We start from the raw sequence: 14620 nt of genomic DNA, 5'->3' as shown, positions 1-14620 counted from the left end.
GACCCTTGGCATTGCTGACTTCAAGAATAACCCTATACTTATCTACAGTTAAATGACTATAATGTAGCTTAAGAATTTTAACATTCCACTCAGATTATACTTTAGAACAATTTGATATTCAAGTCCTTTTATAATATAACTCAATCGGAGGTTTCAGAATCAATGTTAATGAATTTTTTAAAACGCAGATTCAAAGGGGCTATAAGCATGGCTTCCAAAAGATGATCAAGCAAAGGAATCTCTATCCACTCTGAGGACAAGTTATTTTACTCAGCTTCAAGGTTCCTTGTTTTGTGGACTCTTGCATTCTCTCTGAGTAGGTTTAAATAACAGTCTAATACTACAGGTGAGACTCTTTTCATTATTCTACTCAATGAACATGTACCTCAAAGTTAATATGAGGTAGGAAACATACATTTTTGAAAAATTAAGATTTTCTTAATGCTATGTTTCTAAGGAGAGAGTACAAAAGTAGATAGGAAGGCAACTAACAGAGAAAATGGGTTTAAGAATTCAGATTTCAAAGGTTAAAATCCTCTGGAATCCAGTACGGAAGGCCAGACTCTCTGGTAGGAAAAAATGAAAGATAAGAGGGGTTCTAGTGGAAGTGGCCAAAGTTTTATAGGCAATGCATCTAAATCAAATCTAAAATATCAGAACTAGAGAGAATCCCTTTAAACATAAGACAAAGCATCCTTTTATCATACAGTCCTATATTATGCAGAAGATAAGTCACATAAATCTCAGACAATCAAAATTACTCAGGAAAACCCCTTTAATAAAGTTTTGAGTTGAATACAACATTCCTCAATAAGTTCAATACAACCAGTTCTTCTGGCAATTACACAAATCACCATTTCTTTGGCTGGACTCCAGATGAAGTAGAAGGCCTTGTAATAGAGTGCCATGTTGTATTAAAAATATACACTTTTAGAGACAAGAATCACATGTAGGCCAGCAAGATACTCATACTAGAGAAATACTTGGAAACTGATAATAACTAAAAAAATGGCAAATGTCTACCTAATGTGCCCCCAAATAGGCACGTGCTCACTAAATAAAAGGTAGAATCATTTGCACTATTTAGACCATTATTTCTCTCACAGACTCTTTTCTTATTTTATTATGTGAATAGTTAATTTAGATTAAGTTATATTTGCACGATGCTATTCTATTGGATTTACTTTTTATTTTTAAAAATCATTTTTACTTTTCAATGACAAACATTATTATATTAGTTTCAGGTGTACACCTCAGTGATTAGACATTACATAATTTACTAAGTGATCATCCCGATAAATCTCACACCCATATGACACCATACATAATTAGAATATTATTGACTATATTTTCCCTATGCTGTACTTTACATCCCCATGACTGTTCTGTAACTGCCAATCTGTACTTCTTTTTTTTTAAATTCAAAATGTGTTTATTGGCATGGTTCCCACTCGCCCTGATTCAGGGTGCCTTTAGTGCTGCTTCCTTCTGAAGGAGCATCCTCTGTAAGCCTGGCTTTTCCTCCTGTAGGCTGCCAAGAGGACAGTGGAGCAACCTACCACCTATATTCAACAGTTGCCAGAATTTGGCACATTTACTTCATCTATTCTCCCTCTGCCACCTCTGCCCTTTGCTGAGCTATTCTGAAGCAATGCCTGACATCTTGTCATTTCTCGCCTATATACTTCAGTTTACATGTGTAAAAAGTATGGACATTTTCTTATATAACTACAATGCTTTATCACATGGAATCAAATTCTCAATCGCTCTTTGGTTTATCCAATATCAATAAGGCAATTTTTAATATGTCTCCCAATTAATGCCTCATGAATAGAAGAATTGTCTGTTTGGCTTGTTACTATATTCCCAATGCCTTGCAGCTCTTAGCACATAATACAACTCAAAAAACCGTTCCTGGGAATAAATGAAGATATTTAAATATTCCACCACCATCTAAGCCTAACTACAAAGGTTCGGGTTTCAGACAAAAAACCAAGTTCAGGGCCATGCTCTAGATCATATGGTCATTCATACAAGGAGAAACCTAAAGCTGGTTATAGAGGTAGAATCACAAAGTCAGAAATGCTCTCTCCACTCAAGACATAAAATTTACTTAATGAAGCCTATTAAAATATATACCAGATGTCCCACTAAAATCTATGATGCAAGTTCAGACAAGTCTTACTATTTCTAAGTAGCACAGATGTGTTTTAATAATTAGTTTCTTTAGCTGATTAGCTTTGCAAGGTCAAAATTAGGTCAGTTTACACCCCAAAGTACTAAGAACTGATTTAATACCCAAGAATGAGTTTGGAATTAGTAGGTTTCTACTGACAGAGATTTCCCAAAAGCCTTGAAAGAAAAATTTAAAGGACACTATTGCAAAGAAATAGGCTCATCTTGAGTTTTTCTTAAGCCATTAGAAAAATTTAAAGCTTAATTAAAAAGTAATATGAAAACAGAATACTATGAGTAAGGACTCACTAAAACTTTGAATTGTAAACACTTGAAAGTTTCTTTTAGTAACATCTGCATTAGCCTTAGAAATCAGTAACTCAAAGACTTGTTTTTACTCCATCTCAAGATAAATTTATCTTTCGCTCATTTATCAAGTATATCATTAAAAAAAAAAAAAAAAAAGGAAAAAACCAAAATGAGAATTGGTAGGTAACATACAATTTATTACTGGTTCACTGATAACTTTGGCTTATTTTTATTTACTTTTCCTAACTTTAAAAAAGGCTCCCGTTTCTAGTTAGGATGTAATAGAAAGAAAACACTGGATAAACTAAATCATATTTTTCATTAAAACCATCAAAGAGCCTTGTAAGTGCCCTGGCTGTGTTTCTAAGTGGTTAGTGCCTCGCCTGTCAATGTTTCTTTCTCTCTCTCTCCCCCTCCCTTCCACTCTCCCTGAAAAGCAATGGAAAAAATATCTTCAGGTGAGGATAACAAAAAACAAAAACAAAACAACAAAAAAGAGCCTTGGGAGCAAAGAAATCTAAACTATTTCCAGAGAGGGATGAGCCCTTTCTAGCCGAGCAGACAGAAATAGTGGCTTTCATACTTGAGGGCATTTATGCAATGTTGGGTCCATGGGTGGATGCCATCCCCATCCCCCCTGGCCAAACAAAAGCCATAGCACAGGAACTTGGCTGGAACAAAGAAAACCCAGGCAATTTTTTTAGGCCAGCTCTGGGCTAGTATAGTACACAGGAATTTAGAGAAGCCTGAAAGGTAGAGCTAGTCCTTTCTGCAAACCAAGAATATGGATGAAGCTAGTGGTTGTGCTCCAAAAGCAGGAAGAGAGAGGTTTTCTTTCAGTGCTTAGATACCAAAGCCAAAATCACCTGCAACTACACAGTTCACCATCACCATTAACATATTATTATTCTCTGCTACTCCAGAAACTCTTGCCCAAGAAGATGAGATTCATTTCAGGCACCTCAAGAAAACCTATTTATATGAACAAGAGATTTTTCAACTAATCCTGAGAGTAAATACATTTCCTCAAGAACAGATGACTCAGACTGCTTATTCTTCAAGATTCACTCTGAGAGCCAACCCTCAGTGTCCACCAGTTTTCAACTAGATAATGAATCATGCCAAATCCAGACCAGGACCTTTCCTCCCCTCTAACCTCTTGGTCCATATGGACAGACCTACCAAAAATGAGATTTCCCAAACCACATAAAATCCTGACTTTGTCTTCTTCCCTAAAATCAGCTTTATTTTTAGGGTCTTCCCAGGAAACTGGCAAGAGAAAGGGGCCTGATCCTGAGCTCAAGAGACTGGAAGCTAACAGTGGTACAAAGCTCTGACCAAACCCAACTCCAGATTAGATCCAAGAATCAGCGCCTCATCTTAGCTACCTGGCAGGTAAGTGGAGGCTCTTCTAGGGGAAAATATTACCTACTATAGTACTATTTCTTCATACAATGTCCGGCATAAAATATAAAATTACAAAAACAAAAAATATTACCCGTAAGTAAAAGAAAAAAGCAATACAAATAGATTCACAATGGCTCTGGGAACTGGCAAAAAGACCCTAAAAATGATTATAAATATGCTAGGGTATTTAGATTTAAAAAAATGATCAAATTGGTTAAAAAAATGAAAAATGGTAACTCAAAAAACTAACGTAGAAATTCTAAACTAAAAAACATAGGTTTAAAATAAAAATATGTATTGGCTATCTTAACAGCAGAAAGAATACAGATAAAACAACAGTGAATTAAAAACAGGTGAATTGAAATTATGTAAAAGTGAACTTATTAAATGGCTACCAAACTTCAGCCCTTTCCTTAAATCTTTTTATCTTTGGAAACAGAATAGGCTTCTTTGTTTGAAATAAAATCTGTTTTTGAAGGGGTGGAAAGAAATAAAGTTTTTCTTCTTCATGGAATACTGGCTGTAAAATTTAATGACCAACTATAATTTTTCCTCCACAAAATACCTCTTTTCTGTGCTCCCTGACCCAGACCACCCTGTCTATATCTCTATTCATATCTTTATATTCATACTGGAATGTTCTTAGCACCTACCTCCTCTCAATTAAGTGCCTTCTCACGACAGGAACAGGTTTTATGGATTTTGTGTGTGTGTGTCCACAGATTTCAGACTGTGCACATAGTCAGCATTTAATATTTAACAAACCGAAATATCTGTTAATATAAATTTTATATTAATATACAAAATGTTAAAGTTATGATAAAAAATTAACTCAAATACCACTGTACTTATATTTATGGATAGAATCTAAAATAAAAGACTTTATTGTAAGAGGTTTTTAAATACAAATATAAAAAAGTCTGCTATTTCTAAGGTATGTAAATGTCTAATCACTATGTTGTACACCTGAAACTAATATGTTGTATGCCAGCTATAATTAAAAAATAAATTTAAAAAAGTTTTAGGGAAAAAATTTTTTAAGTCTGCTGTTTTTTATTTAATCCATTGGTTCATCTTTAAATTAACAACTGCAGTAAGAGAAAAATGCCTAGGAAAAATAACATTCTTTGTTAAGTAAGATTTAAAAACATATTAATGAAAGTTTATACAAACTGAACATTGCTGTATCAATCATTATTCCAATGCATGCTAAAAGGTAGAATAAAAGAAAACATAATGCCAGAATTAAGATATAAAATGACTGCTTTAAGAGATGATGTATCAAATAAAAATCTTTACATGTCAAAGATATTATTTATGCACATGATCCTGTAACCTGATAAAACTATCTTAAATATTTTCATTTTTAAGGTGGACAACTCATTTGTTCTATAAAAGGCAGTATGAAAAGCCATTTAATATATACTTAGGATTACAAAAAGGGTACTTATCTATAGCTTTAAGGAGCTTAAATAAACATATGCTAATATAAATGTTGCTAGAACATAAAGAGAACATTACACAATTACATAAATGACATTAAAAATAAACTAGAATTCACAAGATAAAACATATTAGTTCCAAACTGTATAGCCATTTGCTTTTGAAAACGCATAAACTTTTCATTAAAATAGTGGACGTTATTGTTCATTTACTGCAAGGTTAGGCAGGCTGATATGACAGAAGTCAGTTGCTAACCAAACCTTTATATCTCATCATAAAAGCAAAGGTGATTTGACCTAAACTGTTAATAATATCACATAATACAGTAAAAAATGCTCAGAAAATTGCTATGTATGTATTACTAGTATTCACTGGGAGATTGCCTTTTAACCGTTATAGACAACCAAATTCAAGACATTTACATATAAATATCATGTTAAAAAAAAGTTTGTTAATGTACAACATTAAATTAATTCTTCTTTGGCGGCATATGTGTGTGTGTCCATCTATTTGTGTTGGAGAAGGAGAAAGCCACCTAAAAACACTATCAGCCCATAGCACACATTCTATTGAAATTAAATGCAAAGTAGGTGTTCTTAGCATCTTGTTACTTTGAAAAATCCAATTTTCTCTAAAATTTTAATTAAGCCACAAATTTACAATCTCATTAAGAAATAAATTATGCATATACTTAAAATGGGCTTAACGACTCAGAGAAATTGTCCATCTTATTTTTAAGCTATGCATTCAAGTTTCAAGCACAAGAAAAAAACATTTCATATATTTGAAGGTTTGTACTTAGCAATACAAACCTGAATACTTCTTTGTTCACTCCATCTAAAAAGGCCATACTTCTCCCTCCCCAAAGTAACTCCTTCCACCTCTTACCAGGCATTGTTTTTTATTTTTAGTATTTTCACTAATTCTTCTAACTACATAAAGGAGAAACAAAGTTCCAATTAGGCACTCATTTTCTTAATACCTTTGTTATGAATTACTCCCAAGTAACCAGGCGAATATTCTTCTAATCAAAAGTAGGCTTAGAGACCAGGCTTGCATAACAATTAGCTGCAGACAGTGGTAGGGGAAGAGTGTAAGGAATTGGCACCACCTCAAAGAACAAAGTAGTTGGAGTGTGACTCACAAATAATGAAAACATACTAAAAACATTAGGCAACAAAATCTCACTCACGTCAGGCTCACATTAGAATAAGCATGCTGGGAAGGAAAGGAAATTTCTAAAAAATGTAGATGCTTAACCAAACAACTACAAGATTATTCTAAAAGTGTAAAGAGAAAAAAAATTCAAGATCTACTTTTCTCTGCTACAAAGAACATATGTGACTTATTTTATCGTACAAATCTGTCAGTCCTATAGCTGAAGAAGAGCACATTTTGATCATATACGTTCTCCTTCCTTCTCCCTCCCAACAAATAAATGCTAGGTTATTGGTTGAACACAATAAAATTTTTCAAATCTGTTTCAAACGTAACATGCAACCTCGTTTCTTCCATACCTAGACTATCTCATTCATAACATTTCTCTATGCTCCTTTATAAGTTTGTATATCCCATCAAGGTTTATTTTGGTCAGAAAAAGAATAAGAATATTTCACTAGTAAAACTTTACAGTGATTTATTTTTTTCTTCACCCATAAAATGGGGAGTATTATTAGTACCCACTTCAAATAGTTATTATGAGGACTAAATGAAACAATGCTTTTAAAGTGACGAGCACATTGCCTGATATGCAAGTGTTCAATGACTGTGAGATGTTATCATTGTGGGAAAACAGCTCATATTGACTAATTATTTGACAGAATCATCTCAGAAAAGTTAGCATGGAATGTTAATTACTAAAATTTATACCTTCAGTGCCTGGCATGCACCCAATAAATATGGTTTGAAACTATACATTCCTCTCAAGGTGAGTTATTTAGCAGTAATCAGACGTATACAAATCCACTCTCACTTCTTGCCACCTCCTCCCAAACTCTAGGCCTGCCTCATTTCCAGAGTTTTATACTAAAACCATTCAGGCAAGTTGGAAATAAAAATTAAATCTAAAGGGTTCTTAACAGGTACAAGATAACTCTGTTTCTGACCTCTTTTTCTGATGGAACTGGTTGTAACAGAGACAAACGCAGCAAGTACCCATTTGACATGCTATTCTTCAGTACAAAATTCTGATAATCTCTGGACTAAACACACCATTTTTTTCTTGTTTTGTTTCTTACTATTTTAAATATACAGAATAAAACTAAGATCACTGAAGGATAAATGCAATTTTTTAACATAAAGTTTCTTGTACTTTATAGCATAACACTATTGAAGCTAAAACTACTTTCCAAGACTTATTGGTAACTAGGGTACAACACGACCTAGGTTCAGTCAAGCAGATGTGCTAAATGAAGATCTGTAAGGAGGAGCTAGACAGCCTGAGAAGGGCAGAGGTGTAAGAACAGGATGGCGGTAAAGAGTTTTATTCATCTGGGGTTGTCAGTGGTGGCTACCACTTGCTGAGTGGGTAAGGGGCATTAGACTTGGTAGCTTGGTAGCTTAGGTGTGGTCCTAGGAGCTGTTTCTTAAAATTCAAAATATAGTCCTTTCCTTTAGCTCTCCTAATGCCTGGAAATTATCTTATTCTCTTTAGTAAATCCCTTTCTGCTTAAACAAGCTGATTTGGACTCTGTTGTCTGAAACTAAGAACCCTGACCAATACCCAGAAAATAAAGAACATTTCAACAAAACTCAATAAACTCATCTGTCTATACAAATTTCAAAAACATGCACAATTAAAAACAAACATAGTTTTAAAACTCTTCACTACAGTTTTACATTTGCAAAGGTTGCTGAAAGTAGATTTGAAATAATATTATTTAATAATACTGGTGATATGACAATTCATTTCTACATAAGAATTCCCTTACAGACTGGTCAAGTGCCATTAATCTAGAGGTCTTTTTTTTTTAACTCTTAAGGATTACTAATATCAAAACAGAGTATGTTTAGGAGTTAAAGCCTTTATTCTGTAATTTCAATTGACCATATCATTTCAGTTACCGAAAGAAGAAGTAGAAAATCTGGGGAAAACTGAGGGAAAGGATGAAATTTTGCTTTTCATCAATTAAATAAATATAATGTGTGACCCAAAATTATAAATCTGGGATCTAGATATTTAACTTTTAAAACTGTAAAACCAACTGCAACAAAAAGAACTTCTCAAAACATCAAAGCACATTGTTAAACTTATTTGGATATAAAGTAATTACTGGATCAAAGTGAACTGAAACAATTTTAAAGAAGTCATAAAATCTTTTGCATGCCAATCTGAACAAAATTTTTAAAAGATAAGGTTAGAGCGTCAAAATTAACATGACTATAATCTGTTTCACACAGTTTCTGACAATATAGTTTTCAATAAAAATTTTAACTACTGAAGGCATATTTAGTATTCTAAAAACTATATAATTAATTTTAAAAATAATATAAATTTGTATCAATACCACCTATGTAAATCCATAGTTTCTTAAGTAAAGGTCCACATTTTATTAACATTCTGGGTCTTCTGGTAAAGGCCAATATTATATTAGCATTAATATACATTTAGAAATTATTTAAGAAAAAAATGAATATATTTTAATAACCTAACATTTCTAGTTACACTGCAGGTGCTTTCACATATACATATATTTTCTCATTAATCTCTGTAACCAGTCTTCAAGATAGAAAGAATTATTACCATTTTTCTTAAAGCAGTTAATTTGTCTGTGGTACAGATTACCTAGGTAATTTGAACAAAGTAACAAACTAGAGAGTGGCAGAACCAAACATGAATCCAGATCTAAATTTTCTTAAGCCTGTACTTTTCCTATTATACCAGGTTGATTTTGTAAAGAAATAGAAATCATTACTTTCTTTATTATTTTTCACACATAAATATAAAATATTGTACCTAATCTCTTACTTACATCTCAATTGAGTGTTAAGAGTTACTGGGAGGAGCAGGACATGAAGTTTGGTCTATCAAGATAAAGGTGAGTGCTCTCAATTAATTATATGATAGGTAATAATGACTAATTTATAAAGAAAAATCATTATGTAAACATGGTTTCCTAATACTTTCTCTCCTGAACTAAACTAACTTTTTTGAAGTCTATTGACCTATTAAAACAGATCTGTTCAACAACCTAACAAGGCAAAAACAGACTGTCAAAGGCAATAATCTTTTTCATTTATCACAAGAGTGGCAATTAATTCATTAGCCTGACAATCAACTGCACTGCTAGTGAAATTTGCAAAAGTAGAATGAAATAGCTTACCGTGCACAAGGATGTCTTTGTGATTTTCAGGGTAATATCTGAAGAAAACTCCAAATCTGAGACAGATGTCTTATGACAATCTATATGCTACCCATTAAAAAAGAGCAGAGGAAATAATTTAGTAAAAATAGTAAAAACAAAACAAAAAAACACACAGATAAGTACTTCCTTTTATGCTAAACGGATTACTGTAAACAAATGTTTTGCAAACTTTAATCATCTACACCCCACTTTGGGATTATAACCCCAAATTTAAGGGTTATAAGCATCGTCATTTAGTTAATCTTTCTTTAAACCAAATTAGTATTTTTTACCTGGACTTCTTGTAAGAAAGTATATATCAAATCATGACTCTGATGTGCTCAAGTTTTCTTCTAAGACATGCTAAAGTACTTTCAAATAAAAAATGTTTTCCTGTGTTCCAATTAAAATTTTGTATATCACTAGTGGTATACATTTGCTATAAATTGTGTGATAACAGTCAAAATTCTTATAGGAAATGCCAACTTAAAAAATATACTAATGAAAAGGACAGGTGTTTTAGAATTCACTTTGTAACTGCAGATACGTTTGTTAGATATTAGAAGAACCAACTATGAAGATTCAACTAAAAAAAAAAAAAGGATCCTTTGAGAAAAAATATCCTTATTTTCCCAATCTGACCTGGATCAAGTCCTTTTCCATTTTACTATGGAGAAAGTAGATGAAATTAGCTATAGCAGTGTGACCAGAGTATGCTGTAAAGGCTGTCAACAGTTGACTTGCCATGAGTAGATTATAACACAGTGAACACAATTCATATCACTATATACTGAAGCATTACTCTACTTTAAATAGTTTTAGAAAATGTAAAAGTTACAAAGTGGTTGCCTTTTATTTGTAGGAGGATTAGAACACAGAATAAACTGTATTTATCTAAACAAACAAATAAATAACTTATTAATGTTTAAAAAAAGAGAAAGGCATGCTTTTTAAACATCTTCACTTTTCAGTCCTAAATTTTCTATTACAACTGTTTACTCAAAGCAGTTTTTGGCATTTAAGCAAAGAGATCACAAGACAGAGAAATCAGCCCTCCCCTCCTCCACCACAACCCTCCTCCTTCTGCTCAGCCTTAGGGCTGAGTTGGCTATAACTGTACACTCCTATCCTGAGCCAAAAAATCCAAATAAATCCCTTACTATCAGTACCAAAGCACTAAGCAGTCCTATAATTATTAACCAGGCTGTATTTTTTCCTTAAAAGGAATGCAATTTTAATGAGCTTGCTCTTGTTGAAAAACTTCACATGTTTATTATTCTATTTTAATTTTCAAAACTTTATCCATTTAAAAAAATTGATAAACATTTACTGAATATCTTCTGATGCTATGAAAGTAACTGTGAGTAAAAAGAAGAGACAATGTCTGAACCAAACACTAAACAAGCTATATTTATTTACCCAATTGAAACAGACAAATTAAGGAGTTTTAAGAAAAGCAATATGTTGTTATTCAACTCACGTAAATTTAACATAGCAAAATTCATAATAAAACTAGATATTTACAAGATGAAGAATAAGACAGTAAAACACTAAAGAAATTAACTGAAAAATCTGAACATAGTAGGGCTTTAGTTCAATGGACAAATTCACTGTAATTATCCTGAAAGGGCTGAAAGAAGTCTAAGTAAGAAAAGCTAAATTGTGTGGAATATATGATATGAATGAATTATCTGGCTATAAAAGAGAAGTTAGAATAAAGCCAGGAGGTGGTGATGAAGCAGAAATGACAATATAGCAGGACTTTTCACCTTCACTAAGTCAAAGTAAATGATTCAAGCCCGGAGTATAAGGAACTTCAATATATCGAGAGAAGTGATTTCAAAGGGATCATATAATCAACTGGTAAATATTATGACTTTAAGTTGTTTTAGACTGATTAAAATAGAATTACTGTTTGAAATCCCACAGATAAAATTGACATTAATTTCAAATACTGAACTCATAAATGAAAACTAAGAAAAGTGGCAATACTGTTAAAGAAAATAAAATTTGGTAAAACACCTACCTTAATAATACAAGGGTCTGAAATAAGAGTCTTTGGATCTAAAACTTCCACAACAGCTTCTGGAATAACTACTTTCTTCATGCAGGACATGTTGAAGCCATAGACATCATCCCAAAAAGCAATTCTATCAGCATGTTTATTCACATCACTTACTGCCACAAGGCTGATAGTGCAAATATCAGGGTAGACTGTAAAAAATAAAACACCCAACAATTTAGCATTATCTCCCTTTATTACAAAATATAATCTTAAAAGGCTAAATATAAATACCAAATCCATCAGTATGGATTACTAGCAGTTGATCACTTGCAGTGGGGGATTTATGAAAGTGTAGATCATGGAAAATAACCAAGTTCCATCTTGCAGCCCTCTTTTTAAAAAGAAAGACTTCTATTATTGTGATGATAAGATTAAAGTAAGGATTTCACTCATGGGTTGCTATTAAAATAATTATAAGAGGATGGCATAATTAGATAATCCTGAAATGAACATATTTATTAATCCTACACTTTCAATATGCTGACTTTAAAAAGGCATAAGATAACTTTACTTTATAAATTCCTTGGAAACACACAGAAAGAAAAATCATTTTAAAAGACTGTGATATAAAAAAATCACGTGATGATATTTTATACTTGTGTAGAAGACCAGTTCATATCACTTTCTCTCATTTATTATAAAGAGAAGTAATAATGTGCACGAACTAAGTGCCAGATAAGTTATTCTAATTTATGGACACATGTCCCTGTTCTCAAGAAACTTACATTTAGCCATTTGTGACAAATAAGTGGGCAATTATATGTGAGATAATAAATACTAAGAAAGGGGAAGTATAAGGTATTAAAGGAGCTCACAGAAATAGCTAATTCAGATTTGGCTATTAAAAGAGAACAGGGTGATTACATAAGGTAAGAACTAAAGACCAAGTAAGTGAGGAGTGGGAGGGAAAGAGTGCTTTTGGTAGAGCGAGCAGTGTGCATACAGGGCCACAATTAATATACACTCCAATTTGAGAGAAACAATGAGAGATAAGGCTACAAAGGTAAGTAGGAATCAAAGAAACATGGCTAGGCAAATGACATTAGTAAATTGGACTTTATTCTAAGAATAATGATAAGCTAGTGAATAATTTTACATTAGGGTAGTTTCTTAATCAGATTTTGGTTTTAGAAATGTCATCTGGAGTGCAGTGTGGAGAATGAAAGGGAGTGTGCAAGACTAAGACAGGGACAAAATAAGAGATTGGTGTAATAATCCAGGTGACATGAAGTGGATTAACAATGGCTGTGGCAGTGGAAGGCAGGAGATATATTCAAGGGCTATTTAGGAGGTAGAATTCATAGGACTGTAAGACTGGCTGACTGTGGGGGTGAGGAAGAGGGAAGAGTCAAGGATGGCAGTTTTTAGCTTCAGCAATTGGGCAGAGTGTGGTACTACCATTATAACAGGGAATAAATAAGGGCAGATTCAAGAGGAATTTGAGAGTTTAATGCTCATGAGGCAAACAGGCAAAAGTATCCACTAAGCAGCCGAATATTAAGGTCTGAAATTCAAAAGATATAAATCTGGAACCATGAGTATATAAACGGAACTGTGAGTTATGGGAGCTCATGAGATTACCTAGGGAGAGTACATGATGAGTACCAGAATTTAAGAGATGTGTAGAAGAAAAGGATGTTGAGAAGAAATGGCTGAGAAGCTGGAGCCACAGGAGTAAGAAGAAAAGCAAGAGTGCTGAGAGTGGTAAGAGAAGAGAGTGCCTCAGGAAGAAAGTCTCCTCTGATAACAAGTGTAAGACTTTATAACAAAAAATTTTAAATAATACTGATTTTTTTGACTAATAACAAAATTAACTTTGTCCTTGAAATACATCAACATTTATCATGAATTAAAATATAAATCACATTTTCCTACACCAACAAATTTAAAGCAAGTCCATATGTACCAAAGAAATGCACAAAAGAAGTAATTTCATGACTATTACTGAGCCTGCTGACTTAAACAGTACAGAAATAACTCTCTCCTTCCCCCAGACTTTGTATCTATCCACAGGCTTAGGAATTTTATTATTCAATGACAGCAGCACTAAATTATCTTCCAAATAAAGCCCATGATAATATCTGCTGGCATCAAAGCAACTGCTTTTCCCACACCTGACATGTGAGACACCCAGAAAAAATACTTGGTGCTCTGCTACTGATAAGAAGTTTCTCAAGTGAGGCAGATGTGAGAGCTGGGCTAGAGTCTACTGCCATGTAAATTCAGATGCTTCTACTCTCCTCTTCTCCACAGACATGGTAAATCTCTTACCTATGCTTAAATTCCTGATTGATAAAAGTTCTTCAAAGTAATTGATTTGTTCTTGAAAATGCTAACCCAGCAGGAGTATCAGCTACAGGAAAAGTTATGTTTACTTTCTTAAACCAGATCCTTAAGATGAGAAACACTGAAGAAACAGAATTCTGAAGCAACTTTAGATATTTGGAAACTTCATCCTTCGTGGGGCTTAGTATGACAATTGTAGAAGCTTTCCCACATTATGCGCTGTAATTTCGTCTTTAAAGAGGATTATAATAAGGGTATAGATGAGGGGTCAGCAAACATTTTCTGTAAAGTAATTATTTCAGGTTTTGCAGGCCATATGGTATTTGTTCAAACTATTCATCTCTGCTGCTGTAGTGTGAAAGCAGCCACAGACAATACATAAATAAATGAGCATGGCTATGCTCCAATAAAACATTATCTACAAAAAACAGGCAGCAAAACAGATATAGATACCCCTGATATAGAGGAGAAAGAAATTGATGAGGGAGGTATTATCAGGGCCACCATACTGTACTACTTCAGAGAGTGCCATTCACATTGCAGTCTATGGGAATGGAATATCCTCTGGAGTGCAGACATTCAACTTACTTAA

The 14620-nt window shown here is 33.2% G+C and overlaps 1 protein-coding gene across 1 annotated transcript in view; it reads right to left on the bottom strand.

The window, feature by feature from the left end:
- The window catches only part of PRMT3 (protein arginine methyltransferase 3), a 78554-nt gene that overhangs the window by 20367 nt on the left and 43567 nt on the right, over window positions 1-14620 (bottom strand). Inside the window, exons 12-13 of the mRNA XM_087821778.1 lie at window positions 11704-11891; window positions 9657-9743 (exon numbers count right to left, since the gene is read on the bottom strand). Of these exons, the coding sequence (XP_087677904.1) occupies window positions 9657-9743; window positions 11704-11891 (275 nt within the window). The remainder of the gene's footprint in view (window positions 1-9656; window positions 9744-11703; window positions 11892-14620) is intronic.

Source organism: Miniopterus natalensis, chromosome 11, assembly GCF_054644295.1.
Source record: "Miniopterus natalensis isolate mMinNat1 chromosome 11, mMinNat1.hap1, whole genome shotgun sequence".
Lineage (NCBI taxonomy): Eukaryota > Metazoa > Chordata > Mammalia > Chiroptera > Miniopteridae > Miniopterus > Miniopterus natalensis.
The sequence above is the reverse complement of the archived record's forward strand: the minus strand, read 5'-3'. Positions and strand labels throughout refer to the sequence as shown.